The sequence below is a fragment of the Gallus gallus genome, chromosome 3 (genome assembly GCF_016699485.2).
Source record: "Gallus gallus isolate bGalGal1 chromosome 3, bGalGal1.mat.broiler.GRCg7b, whole genome shotgun sequence".
NCBI lineage: Eukaryota > Metazoa > Chordata > Aves > Galliformes > Phasianidae > Gallus > Gallus gallus.
The window spans coordinates 16292460-16318345 of NC_052534.1; the positions used below are offsets into that span (position 1 = coordinate 16292460).

Sequence of the window (25886 nt, forward strand, 5' to 3'; positions counted from 1 at the left end):
AGAAGGGCAGCAGAAGGGCAGTACCGTGAAGCTGTGGCTAGAGCAATGCCTTTCAGCCAGCCTCTTTTAAGTGCAGCCCCAGTACATGGTAGCCCCCTCTGGCTGCAGCTCCTCTTGGTCAGAATATCTACATGTCAGACCCACACGGAGCCCCACAGGGCCACAGCACAGTGTGATGATGATAACATATTGATAAAGATGAACAATAATGTATACTAATAATGCACGAGACCCAGACCTGGCTGGAGGAGCCACATGTAAGCCTTGACAGCTTAGGTGTCTGTATTCACAGTGGAGGTGTGAAAAGAGCCTAAATTTTTCATACATTCCTCTCCTCCAATATATTTTGCTCAGAGTTTTGATGAGCAGGTGGTAGGCAGGTCTCTCATTCTATATTGGTTTGTAGCTCCCAGTAAAACAGCCCTGTCACTGTTGTGCTACACTGTCTATTTCTCCAAAGGTTAAGCATCTCCTTTTCAAGGTGAAGGGTCTGCCCAAACCACATCAGGACCTTTCCTAGAAAGATGTGTAAAAACTGCTCTGATGCTTTATGAATTTTAAGACTCATAAGAAAAGCTTCTTCCTTGCCAGCCTCCCTACCTCTTCTGCCTGCTCTGATGTTTTACACATTGTGCTCAAGAGCTGATCCATCTTCCGACACAAGCCTCTCTTACAAAGTCCAGAGCCCTGAAGCTTTGCACAGTTAGTAGCTCTGCTGCAATCATGAGCTCCCAGGAGTGTCAGAGGGGAATCAACACTTTATCGTGCTGCCTGTCTCTATGACCAAATATTTCTCTTGAGTTTCTTTATTCTTTTTGTTGTTTTTTTTTCCCCCTGTTTATAAGAATAATTTTCTGGACTACTACGTTGCTTACCTGAGGGACCTGCCAGAATGCATCTCTCTGATCCACGTGGTGATCTTGAAGGAGGTAAACTTCCTGCCTGCTTCACAGATGCGTAATGGTAACATGCATGCCTGGCTCTCTTCCTGTTGTGTTTCCCCAAGACAGGACTTTCCTGCCAATCCAGTTGTTCTGTCACTCAGTGTCAGTTTCCCCAGTGTTTCCATGGCTGACAGGCACCTACAGAAAGCAGCTTTAATGTGGTAACCACTGCGTGTAACAAAAACTATTTCCAGGGTATCTCAGACCAAACCATGCACACGCTATCCAGGTCTGCTCTGGCCGAACAGAATGTCTCTGATGGAGGAACTGTCCAAACAGGGACACCAAGATTGAGGCTGTAAGTGCTGAACCACTCCTTGAGAGAAAACACCCTCAACTGTTCAGCTTTAGACATCTCTCACATCATTAATTCTTGGTTGAAACTAGGGAAGTTAGAAATAAATAAAGGTAGTTTTAAAGTGCAGGAAGTAAGCCACACTAACTTCCTTCCAAGGCATCCTAAGAAGTCCATCTTGTTTTGTTCAGTTCTGCCTGGGACTTCATTCTGAACAGCAGTGTCTACCCAGGCCTTCCATGCAAAATGACTAGCCCGCTTCAGATATGCACCCCTACTTAATTATGCTGAGTGTCTCCCTGAAATAATCCTCTGCTATTGCTTGTGGAAGAGTGAAGATCACTGCATTACCACAAGCAACCACCACTCGGCTGCTGTGTTTCTGTGAGCTGCTGTAAGCACTTATGGTAAAGCATTTGTTAATGCCTGGAACTATCTGGGAGCAGACATTTCATGGATGAAAGAGACTCTAAAGGTGCTTTCTCTATTTCAGGTAGAAGAAGAAATCAAATCTGATCTCTACATTCTGTTCTTCCATATAGTCCAGCGAATCCCTGAATACCTAATTCATCTACAGGTAGGGTCCCAGGAGGGAAACTGTCATGTTTAACCCTTATAACAACACATGACTTAAGTCAGAACTGGGACACGGGTCCGTGCATCTACAGGGCTTCTAGCTAACTCAGCGGGCTCTGTAAAGAAAAAAACCAACCACCAACACCATACATGGAAGGAAAAGCCAGCTGACAGCGCCTAATTTTCATTTCATACCTGAAGCTTTTTCTGTTTGCCATTTTTGCCATTTGACCTGACAGAACCAACCCTTCCCCTAGGAAGTCAAAAGCTCTGTAATGAACTCCTGTAAGAGAGCTAGCCTCTTTGCTGAGTTGTCCACATGCCTTTTAGCTTTTGACAACCAAGTCTAGGAGTAAAGAACTTTTCTTATGCAGAGCTTGCTTAAAAACACAGTTTTGCTTCACAGGAGGATAATCCGAATTGTTTGAAATATTTCAGTACAAGGCAAATGTCACAGAGCCCTATAAAAACCAAGAGATTGGTTTATTTCTCCAATGTTAAACTGAACCAGTGAATCACCCACATCTCCCACGATTATATTTATGGTGGTTACTCATGCATTTGCACTGTAATAGTAGATTGCAGGCCCCATCCAAGTCTTTCAGAAACTGGTGCTGCCTAGAAAAGCTCCCACAGCACACAAAGCAGTGCCATGTGTGCTCCACAGTGTTAATTCACAGTCCCAAAGAACACCTTTTCCCAGTAAGGGTAAGGATGTCCTTCAAACTGCCTACTCTCCTCTGTGCCCCAGAATGTCCTGAAGTTCACGGAGCAAGAGCATCCTGATTATTACCTGCTGCTGGTGTGCGTGCAGCGTCTCCGGGTCTTCATCTCACACTACAGCCTCCTCTTCCAATGCAACGAAGATCTGCTTATACAGAAGAGGAAAAAACTGAAGAAGTAAGCATAACATCAGCTCATTCTCTCAATTACCAGGGAAGGGGAGATGTGAGGCCAGCCCAGTAACATAGGGCTTTTGTCCTAGACCAACAGGCGCATTACCCCCTTGAAATAAAACTAAGCCCTGTGCATATGAATGCTGGAAAAAGCCCACTATTGCCATTTGTCCTTCAAACTGAGGTCAGATTCGCTGTGATCCTTTCCACCTAACTCAGAGTTAAAGGAAACTCAGTTTAATCCTTCTACAGAAGCCAACATGCATTACAACGTTGCCATTGCTTTAGGGAACCAGAAGTTGGCCCAGTGGGGAGAATACATTGGAATTTAGCTGCCTCAGCAGGTCAGGGTACTGGTGAATGCCCAGCTCGTGGCCTGAAGTCCCTTACAGACTAAGCAAAAGATTGAGAGAGAACAGTGGTTTGTGTTTTTACTGGGGGAGGGAAAAAATATTCCATAATTGCTGGGGAGGGATTGTTTTTAAGAGAGGCATTAAGAACAGGACAGGAAGCAGAACCCCTTGCTGACCGGGACAGACAAGGTAGAATAGATCCTTCCTCTGGGTGGGAAGAGGTGCATGGGAATGTTAAGGACCCTTCCAGCCCTGTTTTCTGTGATCTTACTTGCTCGTGCTCATTCCCTGCCTTATTTCTTAGCACGACGATGGATTTCTCCTCCCTCAGGTCATCCCTGGTGAAGCTGTACAAAGGTCTGACTTCTCAGTGTACGAGCCAAGAAGTTTCTCCAACACCCAGCACAGCCTCTATCCGGGACAGCGGGATTCACTCCGAAGAGGCAATGCAGTCATTCCAACCAGCACCTTCCTCTGGCACAACAACCCCGTAAGCCATACTGTCCTAGCAGAAGGCTTTCAAAGCAGGGTGAAAACTCTTTCCTCACCCACACACTATGCTAGTGACACTCTCTAGTAGACTGTCATTTCCAACACTGCTCCCTGCGTACATGCAGAGAGGTGAAGGGCTGGCTGGCTCCTTCCTGCTATCCACTGCCACATGGCTTACCAGCAGGCAGTGTTTCAGAACTCTACCCTCAGTTGCCAGTGCTCTTGCTAGCTGCCTGCATACTGGGGAGGACATGTATTTGGTAAGGATGGCATCAATGTGCATAGCTACATTTTGCATTATTCGCTACTGTCACTGTCACAAAAGCTAGGCAACGTGACCAAGGACTCAGACAAGTGAAAAAGGTGTCTTTCTATACAATGGGACCCACTATCACAAGATGCAAGTCCATGTTGGTTCAAAAAGTTATAAGAATAATTAAAAGAACCCTGCATTTTTTTGGCCACTGAGAGTTGCCAGCGGAGATGATGAATATTAGCACACTAAGACTTGACTATTTCTTATGCAATTTGTAGCTGTTGTGCTTTCTTACGTTATTTGACATTAACAAGAGTTTGGCTCTACCCTTCTCAGTGCCCCTCAAGTAGTAGCATTGTTAGATCAAGCTTTAGCCTCCATTCCCCAGACTACCCAAACCAGTCTTCCTCCTGCTCACAGTCACTCCAGGCTCCTGCCTTGGGAGCCTCAACTGACACCTCTCCACCTTCCCTATACGAATCTCAAACTGGGGACCCAAGATGGGCCCGTACGGGACCTCGTCAGCACTGAGCAGATGCTCAAACCAGCTCCCCAGATGCTGCCAGACATGCAGCTCATACCACAGCTCTGGACAAAGTCTGCATCCCCTGATGCAAACTCTGTGAGAGCTCTCCAAGTACTCTCAAAACACTCCTAGGGACAGAGTTCCACCACTAGAGAGGAACCTTAACCACCTAAAAATAAAGTCAGACCAGAGGAAAATAAGACATAGCCCCATTACAAACAAAGGGGAAGGAGAGTAAAAACCCAGAATGAGGATGAACAGGAGAAAGAAGCACCAGTTGGTATCTCCTCTGTGTTTTTATACATTTTACAGTATAAAGTAAAATGTCAGTGAAAGTCCTTAGACAAGCAATCCTGCCCGTGCAAGTTTGCTCCTGTTAACCCAACTAGGTCATTTTTAGCAGCAGCAGGAATGTTACTCTTCTCCAACATATTAAAACACGCTGGGGTCATAAGGCCAAGAGAATTGGGTGGGAGTAAGGTGGGGAGAGATATGTCTCTGCAGTCCTTCAGTATTCCACTTTCTTCTGTTTCTTTTTTTTTCTTATTTTAAGGCATTTGTTGCCTCAGATGAAGAAACCTCAGCCAACTGTCCTGGAGAACATCCAGGCTGTAAAGCCCCCTGACTGGGAAATGGAAAGTAGAAAACATGAGAGGCCGGAGAACATCCTTGCATCCTCTCAGCTCACTGAGCAGGAACTCAAGGCTCTGACAGCTCCTTTACAATCCATCCCTGAAATGGAGTATGAAGCACCACCTGCCGACGCGGTGGGAAACCCAGAGAGAGCCATCAGGACCTCTGTGGAGCTGCTGCAGGATGCGAGGAACTTTGCGCCAAGCTACGAAGAGTTTGATTACCCTGGGGAAGTCTTCACCATGCCAGGTCCCTATGAAGACGATACTTTCCAAAACCTCGCTCTCTTTGAGAATTGTTCCCCAGCCTCCTCAGAATCCAGCTTAGACATTTGTTTCCTTAGGCCTGTTAACTTCACGTCAGAACCAGAGAGGACAGATCATGCCTTGCAGCCATTGCCTAAGAGCAGTACTCCTGTGAGCAGCAGCACTTACAAGCGTGAGATGTTCCACAGCAAAGGCAAGCAGCTGAGCAGGTCTCTGAAGGAGCTGCCAAGGAGCGCCGAGGGAGTGAGCTCCAGACTCTACAGCACACGGAGCAGCAGTGGGAGCCGGCTGCAGCAGAAGCAGGAGAGGAATGTCCAGCCTCACATGATCTCAGCCTCATCTCGAAGCTCCCAAAGGAGCTACTTCCCCCCACAGAGAGGAGCGGGTGAAAAACCAAGCTTTTTGGAAGTAAGGAGGCTTAAATAGGAGGAGGAAAAAAAAAAAAAAGGCACATGGTGGTGCAGAAGCAGCAACAGCAGCAGGATAAAGATCTGAGATACAGTTAGGGCAGAACTTGCCAAACTAGCTTCCAAGTTCACACACTCAAAGCCCTCATTTGCATGTATGTGCCCAAGGGAGGGAACAGGACACAGGACAGCTGCTTTTCACACACATCTTCCCCAGGGACAAACTTGGGCTTGAGGCACTCAGCTGGCTGAGTGACAGTGAGAATACTCTTGAGAGAAGCTAGCCTCTCATGCGTCTCTAGCTGTCACTGAGCTTCCCCCATGAGCAAATGTTCTACCTCATCAGGGTCATTAAGCGTGAGCAAAGCTGTTCAAAATGAATTCTAGAGGGTGGCACTCAGTTAAAAAGGTGACTTCTAACCTGCTACAAGGAGAGCTGGGTTAGGAAAACTGATGTATTTAGTATCAGATCCTCATCTGGTACAAACCAGGATGACTGCTGAGCTCAACCCATTTATACATCTAGGGGTCTGGTCCATCGGTTTTGCTGCACCTGTGTTTGTTGGTGAACCATTAAGTCTGTGGAAAATCGGACGGGGCCCAGGCAACCATGTCCCTGTCCCTCAGACAGCCGCTGACACACCAGGCAGCACTCCAGCTCTTCAGGGACATCAGATACTGCAGGAACAATGTCTCTGTAGCTTGCAGTGCCCGCTCAGTCAGCTTTGGGCTTGTGCAGTCAGGGGAGAAGACCCTGAATGGACATCCAGGCCCCATGACCTCCACCCTTCTTTGAGAAGGGGCTGAGAGTGCTGTGATGTGCTTAGTATGCTCCCTCCGTGACACCTAGAGAAACACCCACCTGCTCAAACAAGACAAGGTGCAGATAAGGCTGTAAATGCAGATGATGATAGAAGGAAATTTCCAACAGTCTGACTGGAAAGGCAGTAGGGAAACTTCAAAAGAGAAAAAAAATGAGTAAAGGAAGTGACAGAACAGGGTGGATGAGGCAAAGAAGAGCCGTGGGGACACAGCCCGCTCAGAAACAACAGCCTGTGAGCTGCCTGGCACTCACATGAACAGATCTATGCCCCACAGCAGAGTGTGGATAGGGAAGAAGTCCCAAATCACAGGTCACGTTCATCCCCACAGAGCAATATAGACCACTGTGCAGTGGTGGACAGAACTGTCCCCAGAGCAACACCAAGGGGAACTCCGCTCTCTCCTGAAAGGGGAAGAGAGATTTTAGAGGCACATTTACCACAATGTGTGTGTGCTACCAAAGCTTCCTGCACCACAGATGTTAAAACCAGGGAGCAGCAGAGTCAACAGAAGAGTCTTTCACATCGTACCAACTCAGGAAGCCTCCCAGTCCTGGGGTAAAGAGCTCATGAGCAAGGAGGAGTTGGGAAGAACCTACTCCTTCAACTCCTCATGCTGGCTTGCACCCTTGCTGGCAAAAGAAGGGGCTAGTAAGACCACCTAAACCAAAATCTAGCAAGGAAGGCTCCAGTTCCCTCTCACAGTGCTTCTCTCTCCAGTCCTCTGCCAATGCCTCAGATTCAGAGCCAGCAACAAGCTCTATGCAGAGGTACCAGTGCTGCTGAGGCCCAAGTGATGCACTGTCTCCCAACTTTGCCAGCACCTCCTGACCCACCAAGTCCCTCCTAGCAGAGAGAGAGAGAAAGAGAAGGGGACAAGGATGTGAGGTTGCAAATGCTGGTTAAATTGTCTTTTCCCTTTTAGGAGCTCCATGCAGAAGACAACACCAGGTTCTGCCAGAAGGATGACAATGAGCAAACATCCTTCAGCGACCACAACCCACGGCACGAGCCCAAAGGGGGTTTCCGGAGCTCCTTCCGCAAGCTCTTCAAAAAGAAATAAGCAGCCCCAAGAAAGGCAGGCCACAGCCCAAGTGCGACAGTACTTCCCTGGGTCCCTAAGGGTGGAGACAGACAGCAAGGTCCCGAGATGTCCCCTGACTAACATAATAGGTGGAGGGGTGGGGAGAAGACTGTCACAAATGCATCCTGCTCTTCCTAGCACAGGGGAGGGCCAGGCTACGGGTTCAGGCAGAGCTCAGCCAGCAGATCCAGTAAGCAGAGGAATTTGCTAGCTTTTACTCCTGCCTGCCTAAATTTTCTTCTGAGTTTTGGAAAGCTTGGGCCAAACCCCTCTGTGTTCTCCTCCCCCTCGTCTCCCAAAACTGTTTTTTCTGCCATACATCTTCACTCTTCCAAATTCAAACCAGGACTGATTCAGGCTCACCCACAACAGACAGGTTGACCTTGTAGCTTTGGCATCCTGGCCAGAAGTCCAAAATTCTTTTCTTTCCTCCACTTCCTGAAGAAAAAACACTAACAAAGATGTCTTACAGAAGGCCAGCTCACACTATCCAGCTGGTTTGAGAAGGTCTAATAAGCATCGGCTGAAGCACCTGGACTTTGTTCTGCTTAATCAGCGTCGTCTTTTCTTTTGGACTGAAATCATCTTCTGCCTTTTAATCAACATGCTGTTTCTCAAACTGCCTCCTACTGTACAAATCTCTGCTCTTGCTGTCAGAATTGCCCAGGTCTCCACGCAGGGGACACAGGCTGAGCACAGGGCCTGCCACAAGAGACAAAGACTCTTCCACACTCTACACTCACCATGGATCGACGCAGATACTGACACAATGAACTAGCACTGCGGCTCTTGGTCTGCAGTACATAACACTCTTGGCCGGCTCTCTTTGACCTGACACCACTTTACGAGCCCCAGCACATGAAGCACCCTGCTTTGGAGCAGATCTTCTACAAACAAATCGAGACGTTAGGGCAGGAAAGACAATGGCGCCGTATTTTTGAAGTCACAGCATTCCTTCAGGTGCAAGGACACTCTTCCTCCGACAGCAAAGCCATGTGCATGTCCCACCCACATCTCAAAGGACAAACCCTTAGCAGTATTGTTCTCTGTACAAGCCTATAAATTCTGTTAAAAATACAGTAAGGGAAGGGAATCGAAGCCCTCTGGCCTACAGCTCTCCAAGAGCGCTGACTGCACACACCAGCTGCTTTTTCCTCCTCTGCTGGAGGGGAAGAGGTGGCTGGAAAAAGGGTCATTTCAGCTAAAACAAAAGTAATCTCTTATTGCAATCAAAGTTTTATCAACATTTCAAGAAAGTGACGAAGATAAAACTTCAGGGATTAAAATGTTTCAGTCTATGTTGCCCGTTAGACTTCACTGGGACCAAACTGCTCCCAGAAATCCTATTCTCCTTCTGAAAGGCAAGAAGGTATCTTCTTGGGTTTTTTCCTTTACCTTCTGCATTAAAAACCACAAACCTCCCCAAAACAGTTCAAAGTTTTTAATTACAGAAAGAGTTCAATCTCCTTCCCTCTACCTCACATCTTCATTCTATTGTGAGTTCTCTGACCTCTCCCAGCCAGAGAGGCTCCACACTGACCAGCCACTACATCACCAAGACCCTCCTAGGACTTTCATAGGTCTCAGCCCAGACAGCGCGTGCACTAGAAGGAGATATGTAAGTAGAGCCAGGTACTTGTAACTGAGCCATCATCAAAGCCTGTTTGTTTGGCAGAGAAATAGTTAGAACTGATGGTTATTATTTCTATAGACAGGCCTACTTGTTTGTCCATGGAACCAGTTTTATCACAATGGATGGGTTTCCTTTCCCACCCTGCCCTGTCAAGATGTAGGCAAATATATCAGGAAAGGGGATGAGGAAAGGAAGAAGGAAGACAAAAGATGGGAAAGACATGAGCAGATGTATGTATAATCTAGGCAGCTAGTAAAAAGAAACAGCTGATAAGGCAAGCACAGCCAAGTGCAACTGCCCATTTCCACCCAGAGCATTCAACCACAAGCTCGGGGGACACATACTGTGCCTGTGCCAGTAAGGGGCTCTTAAAACCACTGCTGAGCTCTTTGCTGCCCAAGCCACAGGTGGTTGCTCAGAGGCCACTGCTGAGAACTGCTACACAAACCACCCAGTCTGGCTCTCCCTTTTCTGTACAGACAAAAGCAAAACAGTGAATATTTTTTATGACTCTTGACACCCCTCACCTTTGGGATGACTACGTAGTGTTAGTGTTTAAAGAGATGGTGGATTTGGAGACCCTGGTAACCACGGCAGAATAAGAACATCCCAAATAATTATTTGGATTTTAAATTTTAGGCAGGTAATGCACTAATGCTCTTAAGGGCTCTGATTCTTGTATCTTTGGGTAGCGCACAATGAAATCTCTTCTCTTCATAGAAGAAACTTGCTCCTCCACACTTGCCAGGCAGATGTCAGGCCAAAAAGAGGGCGAAGAGGAAAATCTGAGTTCTAAAAACTTCTGTGTAAGGAAATCCTTCCAAAGTGGCAGACCCTTGCTTGTAAAATGCGTATGGATTTTAGCTTCTGTTTTAGTGATTTAAGGCATGGTCACAATGGATGGTTATTATTTCTGATTCTGTACGAGTTCTTACTTACAGGCTTATACTCAGCAGTTGAGATGTCCTGAGTATTTCCTTGTAACTGCTCAGAATCTGCAAAGTGTAAATAAAACCAGTGTATAATGCTCAGCACCACAAAAGGTGCCTCTTGCAGGATGCAACCCAACTTCACCTTTAGTACGTGTGCGCTCTGGATTATTTTAATTTCTTTGCCAAATAAACGTTGCTTTTAAATAATGCTGTTCTCTGTTTTGCACTGACTCAGCTGTAAGACTGCATCCATTAAAAGGAGAAACACACATTTCCCACAGTCCCTTCCTGAGGCAACATTACTGACAAATCTCCATTCCTTTGTGCACGCAGTCTCATAAGGAGACTGTTTCCATACACCTCATTTCAAGACTCTTACCCAGCACTCAGATGAAAAGCTATTGCTCCCTCTAAAGCTTCTGGTCAAGATCTGATCGATCCCACTTGTCATTCAGAGCTGCACCAATATCACCTCAGTGCTACTCTTCATCTCTCTCTGCTGCTTCTGTTACAGACACATGAGCCTTTACAGAAGAAATCCCACAGGCCTCCTCCACTGCCATACGTACCACTGTAATTTCAGCTATCCATCTCAGTAAGAGATCTTAGCATACTCCTGTAAATCACAAACATGCCACATACAAAGTTTTTTTTTCCAAAATTTACTTCCAATTCTGTCTGCCACCATCTGACCTTTGCCACATCCTCAGCAGGTCCAAACCAATGACACCACAAACAGGGGCACCTCAGCTCCTGGTGCTCACACCTCCCACCACGCAGCACCTGCAGGCAGCCTTGCATCACTCAGGGACAGCAGTCTCAGAGACAAGAACACACCAGCTGAGTTCTATAGCAATGGCAAAGATACAGTTGGACTCCCATGCAAATCTACTTGGAGCGTTTCTTCCTCAAAAACCCCTTTCAATCCCGAGGATGCAGAACATGCCTATTAGCCACTGGGGAACAGCCAATGCCTGAGACAGTGCTCAATCAGACACCATCACCACAGCTGTGACTTTTCCAGATCACCACAGCTGTACTCCCTGCTTTGGGCTGCCTGCCTAAATTCTACTCCAACTGTGACTGACTGCCAGGTGGGCTCAAACGTATCCTCTCATCCCTATATTCCTCTCAGACAGCATCAGTGAGGATGACTATACAACTTCAGCACCTTCCCTTACTTTCTTTTCCCTAGCTGCAATGTATCACAGCTTCCTCTTTGTGTTCCTAAAGTCCTTTCACCTCAATACAGGTTATGCAAATATTTATTGGTAAGCAACATGTTCCAAAGATGGCAGTTCCTTTTTCCAGCTGCTCATATTTGGACCCTCTGCTCACATGTGAACAGGTGGGGAGCTGGGATACATGTAGCACCGTCTTTGCCCACTGCCTGGCTTTGCAGCATTTGCAGAGTGGATTAGATGGAGCCCATCATGAATATTAAGCAGTTTCTAGTTGCACGTGGCTTTCACTCACTCACTCCTCCCCTTGAAAGTGAATGTTTAGCCTGTTGCCAGATACAGGCTATTAAGCATGATGCCCCTTATTTACTGTGATTCAACATGGAGACAAGACAGAGGCTCTCACACGAAACCAACCAAGATCTTCACACAGTAAAACAAAACCGACAGTGTTTACCCATAGGCTACAGAACTGGTGATGCAGTAAGCTGTAACAGAAAGCCACAGAGCTTGAGCAACACCTACAACAAAAACCCATGGCACATAAGTTAGAAGATGCCATCAGCACCAGGAACCCATTCCCCTGCTGCACACACACCTCACCTTCTACTCCACAGAGTTCCTCTGCTCTGAAGTTACCATGCATTTTACAGTTTTACTACCCAGAACAAAGTCTAGGTTTGAAGCAGACTCAGTTATCATTAACGTAAAACATGTGCTGTTAAGTTTAAGGCATCCCATCTCAGACTGCTAAGACTTTCAAAGTACCTTACATACTCAAAAGTGTATGCTTGTGGGATACATAGGGCTTTTTTAGTATTTTTAGGACATGGCTTTTAATGGCAAACAATAATAGCCACTATTAAATTTTCACTTGAATGCATTCTGAAAACCACTGCAGACACAGCATGTAAAGATCCCTTACAGACAATGAGGTACACAGGCCATTAGGTGTGCCCAATGAAGTTTACTTTACTTGTCCTGGACCGACACAGCTTTTAACACTTACTGATTTTGGCAAGTAACCGTGTCATTAAACAAAGCAAATGGACACGTATGCTGGAGTAAATAAATATACTGCAATCCAAAGTTTGTTCTTATGAAAAGAACAACAACAGGAGGATAACTCCCAAGAACATTTGAGTACATTTGTCCAAAACAAATCCAATAACACGCACCTTCAATTCTCTACCTTCCTTTATCCTTCTTTTCAAAATTACTACTGGTTCTCTTTAACAAGAGGCACCTTTGGCAGCTCCCGAGATTGTCATACATCCGGCACTTTGCACTCCTTTCACTTTCTGGCAGCTGGCACATCATTTCCCATTTGCTTGCTAGGAAGTCAAAAGAAGCGACTCTACTTTGCCTGGCACTGCTGCAGCAGCTGGCTACTGAATGTGCTGGTTTTTATTAAAGGCAAAAGGGATGTTTGCTCACAGTTGACAGAAACATGCACTTAGTGTGCTTCCAATGGAAATTAAGGCATGGGATTTACAAACTAAGTTAAAAGCACTTTTGGCTTTACAACAATATCGGGCCGCGTGTTTCTCTCCTCAGGCAACATGAACTGTAACACTTCCAGCTCACCCATCACCTAGGTGTGGGAAATGACAACTCAACAACTAAAAAAGGATATTTCAAGGCAGCAAAGAACCACAAGGTTTTTCAAACTTTAAAATATCATCTTAAAATATCCTGACTAAGCTCCTCCTTCCTGTCTGGGAAAGACATTAGCGGTGAAGAGAAAGCCAAGGAAGGACCTTTACATGCTGCAGCTAAGCACACTGCTCACAGCAGCAAAGCTTTAAGAAAGCTTTAAGTAACATTTTGTTTCACTTGCTTCTAATTTGTAAGACAAACTTTCATGAACAGGGCGTTCTAGCAGAGCTGAAATGGCAGTACTGCCAGAAATGGCAGCAGTAGAGGCTGCCTCAATAAAATGCCACACCTAACAACTGGACAACAGCCTCAAAGTGAACTCACACTTATTACAATGCAACACAGCCTGCTGTGATGCAAATTTGCTCAAGCAGCTCTTCAGCTTGAATAAAAACACTCCCTTGCGTGCAACAAAATAAAATGCTCTGTAACAAGCACAATAGTCTACTGACTTCGATAGTAACACAACTGCTTTTGAATCAAACCCATAAAAGAAAAATAATTACACATCCAGTGATTGTCAGTCTAAACCCTGAAGGACGTAAATTTATGCTAGTGCATGGGATACACTCTCACCAAGACAGACCTCTCCCTCCCTGATTTAAGAGAGACGTATTACAGAAACAGGTTAGAGATGGTTTCCTGAGCAAGTAAACGCACAGTGCTTGCAGTATCAGCACTCAATTTCCAGAGGGTTTCTCTGAGCGAACACACAGCTATGACATTACCTGGAAGACAATGAACAAACCCAATCATGGTCCACTGTCGCACTAGACCACACTCGAAGTAGAAATCTTGAGGTGACACGGCAGAAACTAAGTACCACACCTATAAATTTTTCTGCTGATCTCTCTAATTAAGTGCTTTACATTTTTAATCACATGGCTATGCAGTTAGCTGCTCTTTCAGCTGACCCACTTGTAAGGCACTCGGAGATATACAGCAACTCACCCAAGCCAGTGACCAGCCTTCAAGCAAGCACATTGCTTTATCCAGCACATGCTGTCATCTCGAGTCACACTAGACCATTCTAGAGTCATTTTAGCCACAGCCACATAACATCATAAAAATGACTTCATTGTCCATATGAGAAGTATTATCAGTAAAGCAAACATCAATCAAATAAAAAGTTATTGTAGGTTAAACAATTATTAACACAAAACTGCTGTGAGACAAATCAGAGGCTTAGAAGTTGTACTCAAAACTCCCACCCTAAATGCAATAGGTTTGGTTCTTGTTCCTTCTTGTTTGAAGCTGAGGCAACACAATGATTTGTTCACTGCATGACTGACCTGCTCTGCTGGGTTCCAAAGTGCTAAATTTAAGCTAGGTTCTTGCATGGTTACCATTATCACCTATTGTCCAAGTACTCCACCAATAAAGGAATTTTATCCTCAACTAGAGGGATGCGAGTCAGCATCTTGCCCATTTCACAAAGGAAAATAGAGGCCTACTGACATTCAAGAGGCCTAATGATGAACAGGATCAAAGCGAGGTCTTCCAATCTAGTTGGACCACCTCAGCAGCTCTGTATTCCTTCTGCCTCGTCTGCCTTGACTACTAAATAGCACAGAAGGAGAGAGACAGGCCAGAAAGTCTGAATTTAAGAAGCTTTTCCTGGTAATCCATGGATGCGCTAATAATTTATATGATGCTTTCAACATTATGTCCATCACATTGTTTACAACCAAAGAACCAACAACCTAAATTATACCTCCTGTAGCTTGAGTGTTTCCGCCAAGCTCCCATGTAAGAACACTCTCTTCTGAAGCCAAGGTACAGAGATGCTCATTTTTTCTTCATTTGCCAGAAAAACACTTCAAAATAAAACTTAAGACATCAAAGAAAGAACACAACTGACACATTACAACATTTGTCCATGATGAAAACTGCCGTTTTTGTTGATGGGATCAAAACACTTTCTGAAATGTAAAGACCACACAAAAAGATAAGGTGCATTGATCAATGGCATTGCAGAAAGCATTAAAAAGGTAAGCTTTATCACCAGTCTACTAACATCACCCCCTAATGACACAGCTTTTCAAGATGCTGAAATGTATTCTTCTCCCAAAGATAAAAGACAGAATTTTACTTAAGACCCACGAGCCTCATTAACTGGAGATGAGATACTTCACAAACATACTGTAATGGTGACTATAGATTTCTTTCTTCAACAGCTGGCATGCATTACTGTATTGTCTAGAGTTAAAAAACAGTTCACAGGTTTATGGATAATCCATGTCATGATACTTATGCCAGTATATGTTCTGTCATGTCTATTTCAGACAGCAAGCTTCTGTAAAGATTAATATAAGTTCGAATTTCCCTAACAAGTGACATACAAGAGGTCTGAGGAAACCTTACATAATAATTCACGTTGGGGTTAACCTATCCTCTGAGATATTACTTTGATACATTTGCCAAAACCAGCTTCTTTTTAGACTCTTATAACTGAAGTACACAGACTGAACTAGGAAAAATATACCAAAACATGTGCTTTCATACTCTCCAGTGCTTAACTAAAAAAAAAAAGAGTCGTAATTTGTCCATGTAATAATTTAACATATGTCAGCCAAACATATTTGTATCTTTATTTCAATTAAATTAAAAACAATCTGCAAGTATATTTATGCAACATTCACTATATACACATGATTTATGCAACTGCAAGGCAATTCTATGTATGCTGATTAATCTATTGTTAGTAAAACATGACAATAGCTATGGAAGTTGGCCAGTGAGTGCTCTTTTTCACAAGTGACTCCTTTCATTGCATGACCAAAAAAAACAGCTACTAGCCATGAAATGGATTATCAGTAAACCTTAAAAAGAATGTGACATAACCTAGCAGAAATTAACAGTCTTCTAAATGTAGCAGTATATTTATTTCAGATGATAGTGCTGCCTTTTAAAATAAATTTGCTGTCACTGTAACGATGTAAGACTTTCATCTGCTCTACCTAAAGAAAGCAGTAATTAGACATTATGCTTTCTGGCAAAAATTTATTTTTGAACTGGCACCACAATATTTCAGAAAATAATAATAAAGTACCTCTTTGGTGAAGCCTAGGTACCCCCTACTACTTGTCGTAACAACGTGTAAACAGGACCGCAATACAGTGCTACGCCTTAAAGTCTAACTCAGTTAGGTACCACAGATCTTCCTCACAGTCCTTCTCACAATTTTAGGAAAGTATTTTAAAGCAGGGAGTAAAGCAAAAGAAAATTAAGAAGGATATAAAGTTCCCTGTTTGAGATTTAAAAAAAGTGCATAATGTTTTCATTCCAAAAACTGTGCCACTGTATGGAACTGATGGATACAAGACTGTTTTCCTTCCTGTACTGGACATTACAGATCATTACACAAATACAGTCTCCGCTCATTGGCCAAAGATGTCCCTCAAGTCTGTTTTCTGGTACAATCAGTTGTCCAATTATCTTAGAACAATGTCCTGCATACTAAAACAAGAACAGCAAGTTAACCAGTTCTTCCACTCGAATGTCTGTTTTTGCAATTCCGTTTCTGTACACCGCATTTCCAATTTACTGGAGAGTTTTTAGTGTTTGGCATATACACATCCCGACTCCTTGGCACCACCAGGTTCAGTGCATCCATTGCCAGCAACAGACGTAGCACCAGGAAAACGCAACTCCCAGCGCAGGGGACAGTTCAGGAGGAGTGGGCATTCTGCAGCAAGGGCGGTCCGTCTCGATGCATCGATGGGTGTGTGTGCTCCCTTTTGTAAGTTTTTGGAGGAAGCTTTGGGATATGTTGAGAAGTGCTTTGTCGTGGAGGAACAGGCGGTCCAGCGACAGAATGGAGGTCCACGTCTTGTTGTATCAAAGGTGGTGATGGAAGATGTCTCCGTGCTACATGTGGAGAAGGTGTCTGAGGGGGAGGGGGTGTAAATGGAGAGGGACTGTTTGGGAAAAAGGTGTTACCAAGTTCGCTTTTTCTCCCCAGTGGTGGAGGCTGAAGGTGTAGTGGTGAGCTAGAGAAAACATCTGGAGTTCGCACAGGTTCTCTTGGTGGTAACACAGGAGGGCTTTCAGGGGGGTCAGAGATGCAGGTCCGGTCAGGCACCGAGTACCTTGGTGAATACACTTTAGAGGTTGGTTGCCTAGGAGGGATTGCTGGCGGGCTGTCCAGGTGCGCAGAAGTAATCTGAGGTACACAAACATTTCATTTAATACCAGTTTTAGAGTGGCAAAGAACAAGACTGTGCTGTGAAATGGAAGCGGAACTCCTGCCCTGCAGACTGATCTATCCTCTTAAGCAGAAGAGTCAGCAAGCAAAGATGGGGAGTAGCGAAGCAGTGCCTGAAAGATGTTTCTTAGCATGATGCACGCAGAAAAGCCAAGCAGACTGGATGTACAAGGGGAGAGCACGGGTATATCAATAATGAGTTAATAGCCAGGGATGCAGGGAGTGAAGATGCACGGAAAGGGAAAAAGGCATGCCAAGAAGTGATCAGAGCAACATGCTGGTTCCAGATCTGCCTGCTGGGTAGGTCTAGGTATCTTCCACTGCCTTCCTAGTAACAGGCACCAAGGATGGGTAACAGGACCAGGTATTTCTCCAAGAATATGAGGAATAAAGAGGGGCAGATGGTGCTGAACAGAGGAAAAAAATACACTGCACTCAGAAGATGGAGCTAAGTAGAATTATTGAAGTGAATGGTTTCCAAGCTGCAGTCCACAATCACAGGGTAATTGGTTGCCACCACACTAACGTATCTATAATGTTTTCAACTGCGTTTTGATAGGATTGTGACACACTGAAGTCTGTTGGCTGACAGCACAGTCACCTACAGTCTGAAAAGGACACCTTGCTTTAGTGATACATAGCAGCTCTCTTGAAAGTCAAAAGACATATGCTACAATGTCATTTTGAATGGGGTCTTCAAATCTATCCAATTCTCTGTAGTCATCAACCAACTCGCACTGAAATCAAGATAAATTTAACACTGTCTAAAACAAAAGCTAGATTGGCTCGCAAATGCAAAAGGAAAAAGTAGCAATGGCTCAAGCAGGCAGGAAATCAGGACAGGCAATCGAGAATGGAATCAATGAGCAGCACAGCATCCAGGGTCAAATATTGTAATGAATTATTTCAGGGGACTAAGGAGTGTTCATCACATTCCATCATTACTGTTCTTCAATTCTTTACCTTAAACCATACAACCCAAAATAATCTTCTACAACAATTATGGCAGACAGAAACATCCGCCCGGAGCTTTAAGTTCTCACAAGGGCCCAATCACAGCAAATGAGCAGGCAAAATGGTGAGGCTGAGCTGGGCAGGCCTGAAATAAGTGATTGCTTACTGTTTTACGTATAGATGTTCAAAAATGCACGTACTACCATTAAAAGTTTCTTTTTCCTATAATACTCTCCTCTTTTCTCCTAGAAAAAAGCCACCCTTTTTAGCTTTAACTTACTTTTGATGGGGAGGATTCAGCTGGGGCAGACTCTGGTCTTCTTCGTGGAGGAACTGGTGGGGGAACGTGAGCTTCATCTGAAGTTTTGGTAAAGCTTATGGATGACACAGAAGCAGATCCTAGTGAACACAGAGTGAAAAATCTCAATAATGAGTTTTTGTTCAATGCAGCCTATTTCCTTTATCCTGCCAATAAAGGTGTCATTAAAGGCAGCGTACCTTTACTTTAGTAAATTATTTGCTCACAAAATGCAGCATGAAGTAAGAAGGTGTTAAAGACATATACCATTGAACAACCATCTAACTTGAAGATTCCAAACTGCTTTTCTGAACTGCAATAACCTCTGTGGTCATTAATTCTTGCACTTTTGTAAGTAATCCTCAAGACCAGAATCCACATCACAAAGCTGTTCTTGGATCACAGCAGCACTAAAACCATACCCTGAACTTGCAGCTGATGTGTCAATCCAACAATGAAGAAATATCTTCTTATGAAGAAACATTCAGGAAGCCAGCTTGGATTCTCAGCAATGCCACTGTACTGCTAAGCAACTTCTGCTTTTATCAAGTTACTTCACCTCTTTGTGGCAACCTGCTCAACATGGGAATAACCCCATATTTCCTTTGAAAGCCCAAATACATTACAGGCACTGTGGCCTATAAAAATTATTGAAAGTACACCATAAAATATGAGCTTCCTTGCATGCTGGTGAAGACAGAAAACAGTGTGATAGGTCTTGACTGATTTAAAGCAGGACAACAGAGATTTTAAGTTATTCAGGAAAAACATTCATGTGCCCTGAAACTGATTTGTAACGGCAGGCAGCAGACTAAGTCACCTGCAAAACATTCATGCCTATTCTCACTCTTCAAACACACTCACCACACACATATCTGGCAGCAAATGCTACAGATGTTGGTATGGGACATACATGAGCAAAGACAATGCATCGCTGTCTTTCTGTTTTACCAGTTTCTCCAAAGACATGTAATACCCCAACATGCCTAACTCTGTTCAGTTTCTCCCTTTACAACAAGAGCTAATAAATAAAAATGTAGTAAAACGCATTCAAAGTTTTTCCTGCTGCAAGGAGACAAAGAGTGACTACACTTCTATAGTCACTTTAGAAGACTAAGCATGGTTTTACCCGTTTAAGATAACAAAATCTAATATATAGCCTTCGTACACTATCTATTATCACCTACTTGCATGAAAAGGACTTGAAGGATCTGAGTCAAATACACTGCAGGCATCTGTAGTACTTGAAGTAGCAGAAGCAGGGGGTGGGGTCAAAGGCGTTCGTGGAGAGTTTGGTGCAGATGCTGTAGTTTCTGTCTCACTCTCTGGGATGCGGCTGTAACTAATTTTTCTTGGTTCCTGTTGCAGGGGTGTAGGGTGTCTCATGGTACCTGGCCTTGGATTAGACGGCCGAACACCTGGGGACTTGAGAGGATAGCTGTACTTTTTGGGCTGAAATAACAAAAAAGACAAAAATATATCAAACAAACACACAAACAAAACACAAAAAAAAAATCACCAAAGCACAGTTTTGCACTTATGAAGTTAGAGATCTAAGATCACTTCCATCTCTGAAAGACAAATGTAAGCATTTCTGGGGGGAAAATGAAAAAGAATACGAATACTAACAAATCTTGGTGGAGGCTTCACATTTCGTGGCTCTATCTCTAGCGACTTGTTGAACAGATAATCTGTAAATTCTGTCTCCATGCTGCTTCCCATCGGATTCAGGTTTTCAAAAAATCTCTGAAATGCAAGAAGGTAAATAAAAATTACATCAACTAAGATATTGCTGTGATGCTTCCGCCTACTCTATAAGTGACCCCAACTGCTCCACAGAAAAGAGCAAACACTCAGGTCAGTAGTGAGGACAGATTTTTAAGTTAGTAAAGTTGCATGTTGCCAGTGCTCTGTTTGACACTATTAGTACTGTGCTTGGCCTGCAGAACTAACTGTGCTAGCACCCTAACTACTTTCTGAAGTGCAAAAAGCAGAACAGGTTAGCCCAAACGCCCTCAGAAGTTGTGCACAGTCCATCTGCACATTGATGCAGGGCAAGACTGCTCTCAGAATGACTTTGTCAAACTCCGTGGAGAAAAAAATACCAAAGGATCTCATGAACACCACAGACCAAGCAGAACAAACACAACCTCAGCCAAAATTGTGAGCGTCATCACCACCAATACTTGAAGTGAACACAGTGCTGCCAGGTAAACTTGTAAATGTAAAGGAAATAACAGAGGAAGAAAAAGACAACTGGGCAGACTGCAAGCATGTGATTGACTGAGGACAGTGAGAATCTGGTAGTTTCCATTCCTTTTTAGAACTGACCAAGACCTACTGACCAGTACCCCAACAGCTGAAATTAAGCCCCATCTCCTTTCCTCTCTCCTCCCAAAAAACCTTGACAGAAGTTTTAATGCGGGCCTTTTGCTTATTTCTAATGCAGTCCATCTCTATGGCCTATCAGCTGACGTAATCACACACAAGTACCTCAGTGTGCGGACACACGGAAGCGATGCCACTTACCCTAATGTCAAATTCTACTCTTAAACAATATGGCTGGTTCTGGTACTGTTGTATCTCTCCAGTTATTTCTGCTACTTTTCTTCTCTTGCTGAAATTTATGAGTTCTTTTCCATGTCGCTTTAGAAATTCAGGGTTGCCTTCTTCTGTCTTTAAAATGTTAGTTAAGTAAATTCCTGCAGAGAACACAAAAGATTCTAAATACATAGTGCAGAACAGAGAGGAACGGATATGGATGGAATAGAAAGAATTCTTAAAGAACTTCATTTCTGTATTTTGATTATTTAGAAGAATTCTCAATTAGGTTCAGTAAGAGTCAGCGTTCATTTAAATATTTTAATATGCCTTCTCCTGAAATCTGCCTTTTGCACCAAAATCTGAGTCATTGCATCTTTCCACAGTTTAGGAAGCTCACACAACTGAACACTACTAGCATTTTGCAACACAGAATACACTGAGGTGCTTTCTCTGAACTACTCTGCCTCAATTCAGCTCTACTACATTAGAGACCTCAGATAAGCTAAATGCTTTCAATGTTTTATTCTTCTGTTCCACTCCTGCCTTCACATAATTCATCAAATTGTGATGTTGAAAGAGAAAAGGGATCTCTCAAGTCCATGAATGACCTATGGGGAACAGCCAGTTATGACCCGTCTGAGCATAGCCTAAAAGAACTATAACTCTCCACTTGTGGTCCTGCTAACCGACTTAACCTTAAAGCAGGACAGAAAGTTTTCTTACTTGATCTTTTCTTTCTCCACAGAACTCTAGAGTATATCTTCTCAAAACCTCTAAAAAGCTAAAAAAGCTACTAACACAATTTTCTTTCAGTTTTGGCTTGATGTCTATGCTGGACAAGAACAATGTACTGTGAGCATCAGAAATGATCAGCAACAGATGTCCAAGCAGCTTGCTACAGAACAGAAATGCTATTTGCATAATTCTTTGGAGGTGTTGAGCACCAATGTTTCTGAAAGTGCCTGCCTTCCACTTAAGGCAGTTATGGTCATGACACAGTTCAAACTGCACGTAAAGTACAAAAAATAACACAAATATAAATAAGATATTCCAGATAAACTTGTTTTTCCCCACAAATAATATCTGCAATTAATAGTCAATTTACCATTTCTTTCACATATAGGCAATTCATGATTTCTCTCAGTCAGTCCTGCTACTGGTTTAAGCAAGCCAGGGAAAATGCACTGATGCCTGGGCAGCTGAAATTCAAACCTGAATATCCTATTAAAACTGACTTCTCACTATTGTTCACAATACTTTCCAAAAGTTTATGCACAATACAGCTCACTGAGAAACAAAGGTACATACCAAAAAAAGGCACGCAAGGAGGATTAATGGACCTGAGTTTTGCCAAGTATTTCTTATAGTGATCCTCACTCAGTTCGTAAGCTTCTTCTAAAATCTTCTTCTGACGACTTGGAATTTGCTAAAGAGAGAGATGAAACATGTTCCTTGTAAAGACAGTGTAATGGCACAGCCCAGCAACAATGAGTGTAATGGTCTCCCACTGATGCTTAAGTCAGCGACCATGAGGACAGGGCCCCAGCATCTCAGGATCTCAGTAGCTTTTTCTGCCTTTCTTAAATGAGGATTGATTTCTAGCTTCTGAAGCCAAGAAAAAATAAATGGGAAAAAAAAAAACCCTTCCTCTTACATCCTAAATTATTCTTTTTTTTTGGGGGGGGGGGGGGGGGGGTCGGGGGGGAGTGTCAGGGAGAGGAAGGGATTTGCCTTCCCCGTTCCTTCTATAAAGGACATGCTTCACAAAGGCTTCTAGTTAGCTACAGAGTACTGCATCACCCTTCCACACCAAGAATGGAAAACATTTCACTGTACCTCAAATGTGTGATCCAACCTATACACTGCTGCAGAGTTCATGGCACTGACGATCTCAAGGACGCCATTGAAGTTGTTCAGCTCTTGAAAAACTTGCAGGATTTCAATTATTCGGCTCACTACAATTACTCTTTCCTCTAGGTTTTCTGTTTCTACAATGCATCTAAACAAACAAGAGCATTTGGTTTTGTACCAAACGGTTCTTGAGTTCTTTAAAAGCAAATATTAATTTGTAACAAAAACAAATATGAGAGGTGTATCAAATTATTTGACACAGTTCTGAACATTTTTAGAATAAAGACTGCTTCTAAGAATAAAGACTAAAAAGGCTGAGATCATTATGGTAAAATTCTCTCAGGGACCACATGTAGCATCTAAACATCACAATCTAGATTTTTTTCCACAGTATAATTCCAAACGTATCGTAAATGTGTTGTAATGGAGTACATGCAGATTTAGGAAAGACACTTACTTTTCAAACCACAAAGTGAGATTAGTTGTATGCCTTATCATTTTGAGGAGATTGGGAGAATTAATTTCTTTATCTTCCTTCGTCCACACACTTCCAACTAGTTCAGATGGCTGCACAGCTCTAGAAAAAGTAGGCGCATGTATTAAAAAATGTAATTACAGGCATGAAAGAAGATATTTGTCCAAACCCTTTTTACTTCCAGGGAATTTGAAATTAATGCTTGGATCTGAATTCTCAAGGTATTACATCTATGACCTCAGGCTCAACATGTGACTTGGGTGAGCGGGATGTTTATGTTTGGTTGGTTTTTTAGTATGTTAAGTATTTTTTTGATTTATACGACTATTAACCACCTCTGTTCGTCTAAATGTAGAATGAGGTCCACATCCCATTCACCACAATATGATGATGTGAACTCCCAGCACCTCTACAACCTCTCACAGACATCCAATGAGATCTGACACGTTCCATAATTTACTTCACAAACTAGGATATGAAGAAAACTGATTTAATTCATGTTCATACTTCTCCAAGACTGACCTACTTGGAAAGTATCAGGAGAAACCTGCAGCACAATGCAATTGATAGTACGCATCAGCTGCTGCATGTTGACTTGGGGAGGGTAAGACTGGCATTTAGGTACTGGCTTCAAGATTTTTGTTTTCTGAAAAAATAACAACTTAATATACAGCATTGGTAAAGTTCCTCGACCTACTGTGGGGACTTCACAGCAGGGGCCTGCAGAAACAATTTTATGCTGGAGGATTTTGTGGGGTTTTTTTGTCACGTGTTTTTCAATGGAGGAAAGTTACCTGTAAAAATCTGACTCAAGTAAAGTGAGCTGCCGAGCAATTTCTATTGGATGCAAAGTGAGCAAGTCAAAAGTCTCTGTGTGTCCTGGTTTGCTTATGTGCCATTCAATCGCTGGAGGTGGGCTTTCAAAAGTGATGTTGTGACTTGGCCCAATGGCTTGTGCCTGCTTCTTCCGGTTGATTATCTTTGTGATTGATTCTACCCATTTCTTCATTGCTTTGCCTGGCAGACAGAAACAAAATTACTTTTCAGTTACTCTTACTACTGCTTTGTCAAAGATGTCTGCGTAACTGGGCATTTTCAGTGCAACTCCCTCCCCCAGTACAGTAAAGCTACCCAATTCTTTAGAATTGCATACATGATGTTCCCACACAACTCTCAAAACGTTCAAATACATAAAGAAGAATCCCTCAAAAGTCAATGCAAAGCACGACCAGCTTGCCCAGGCACAATCCAGAACACCTCAATTAGGCTTCTGCTCTTAAGTGGTATTGTTATTTTTTTGACTTTACAACAAGTTTACGGAAAGTAACTTTTTTTTTAGCCAAAGTGCACTTCTGTGAAAAACCTCAACTTCACACTTTCGGCAAGAGGACTTGCTTACCTCAGGCCACAGAGGACAGAAGAATGAAGAGGGAGAAGCTTCTCCCTCAATCACATCTATCATCAAAACAGGGAATTAAATCCAAAGGACAAATGCCTGTTTAGCCCTACAGGCTAAGAATTTTACACATACGATGGCAAACTCATTGAAAATTTGCAAGTAATTGACATTCAACTAGCTGGCTCACTCTCAACCCCTTCAGTGGCTTAAGAAGCACCAAATACTCCTCCAGTGCAGTCTTTTCCTCCATACTATTGCTGTAGCCGTTCCAGTCGTTGTTACAAGGGAACAGGAAAGACCTGTACAAGATAGGCCTGGCACGGAGGGCTGTGAAGTAGTTGAAAAATCCTTGCTTTAACAAAATAGTGGTTTCTACTGCCAAACATGTACAAAACATTACACCCGAGTATAGCTTAAGAGGACAATCAAAGCAATTATTCTGTCCTGAGCACCACTCAATTCTCATTATTTTTCCATAGGCTTCAGTCACCTTATTGGATAGAACCTATAATTAAGGATGTAAATAAAGTATTATTTCTTCTGAACAGAGGTCAGACCTTCAAGGCTAGGTTTTAAGTTTTTTTATGCTTTTTTTCCCCCCAAGTATTTAATAAGCAGGAAGTTATGTTTTTCTTTATCCAGACACTGAAAGGAGAAGTGATTCCATTCCATACGTACGCTTTAAGTTAAATACAAATAAGACGACATAAATACCTCGTACTGTTCCAATGAATTCCTCCAAACGCTGCAGAAGATCAGCATCTCTTTCAAAGTCATAGAAGTGGTGCTCTACCCAGTGTCGACATACATTTAATACCCTGCAAAAATAAAGCATCAGTTCACAATGTGGTCTATCTTCACATCTAGCATTTCAAAACTTTTGGAAGTCAAGGGTTCACAGAAAATCAGAAACAGAAGAACAAACGCAATCATTCTACCGTCCACATTTCACCAGCTGAAGACATGTTTTACTTTAAAGAAGTCACAGTAACGTTACCATTCAGTAAAAAAAAAAGCTGAAGACGCTCTCTGCATGATCTTTGTGGGAAAGTTATGCCTCGCTGAAAGACGGATTCTTTAGAAGTCTACAAGCCACGACTACTAGAAACTGAGTGGCACATCTATAGCTTAAAACTCAGCAAAAGCCTTTACCGAGGCCTTTCATGCCACGAATTCAAATTCCCACCAGATTTTCAAGCAGCAA

The 25886-nt window shown here is 43.2% G+C and overlaps 2 protein-coding genes across 11 annotated transcripts in view; one reads left to right on the forward strand and one right to left on the reverse strand.

Annotated features, from left to right (window-relative positions):
* The window catches only part of ARHGEF33 (Rho guanine nucleotide exchange factor 33), a 31927-nt gene extending 21606 nt beyond the window's left edge, over positions 1-10321 (forward strand). For 7 of the 9 annotated variants that reach the window (XM_040698238.2, XM_040698241.2, XM_015283573.4 and 4 more), the window contains 6 exons: positions 846-929; positions 1733-1816; positions 2567-2715; positions 3369-3554; positions 4892-5645; positions 7391-10321. In XM_040698238.2, the coding sequence (XP_040554172.1) occupies positions 846-929; positions 1733-1816; positions 2567-2715; positions 3369-3554; positions 4892-5645; positions 7391-7528 (1395 nt within the window). In that variant the 3' untranslated portion in view covers positions 7529-10321. The remainder of the gene's footprint in view (positions 1-845; positions 930-1732; positions 1817-2566; positions 2716-3368; positions 3555-4891; positions 5646-7390) is intronic. The other 2 variants (XM_040698239.2, XM_015283574.4) reach the window with 1 other exon arrangement.
* Positions 1-25886, reverse strand: part of SOS1 (SOS Ras/Rac guanine nucleotide exchange factor 1) — a 58653-nt gene that overhangs the window by 735 nt on the left and 32032 nt on the right. The window contains exons 13-23 of one of the 2 annotated variants that reach the window (XR_005858804.2): positions 25397-25500; positions 24078-24300; positions 23266-23385; positions 22794-22956; positions 22266-22383; positions 20943-21115; positions 20043-20159; positions 19601-19865; positions 18396-18514; positions 2609-2683; positions 876-1082 (exon numbers count right to left, since the gene is read on the reverse strand). Coding sequence is in view for 1 of the 2 variants with exons in the window: in XM_003640931.6 (XP_003640979.3) it covers positions 16625-17119; positions 18396-18514; positions 19601-19865; positions 20043-20159; positions 20943-21115; positions 22266-22383; positions 22794-22956; positions 23266-23385; positions 24078-24300; positions 25397-25500 (1897 nt within the window). In the remaining variant the exon portion in view is untranslated. Of the gene's footprint in view, positions 1-875; positions 1083-2608; positions 2684-15522; positions 17120-18395; positions 18515-19600; positions 19866-20042; positions 20160-20942; positions 21116-22265; positions 22384-22793; positions 22957-23265; positions 23386-24077; positions 24301-25396; positions 25501-25886 lie in introns of those variants that run through there. The other variant, XM_003640931.6, reaches the window with a different exon arrangement.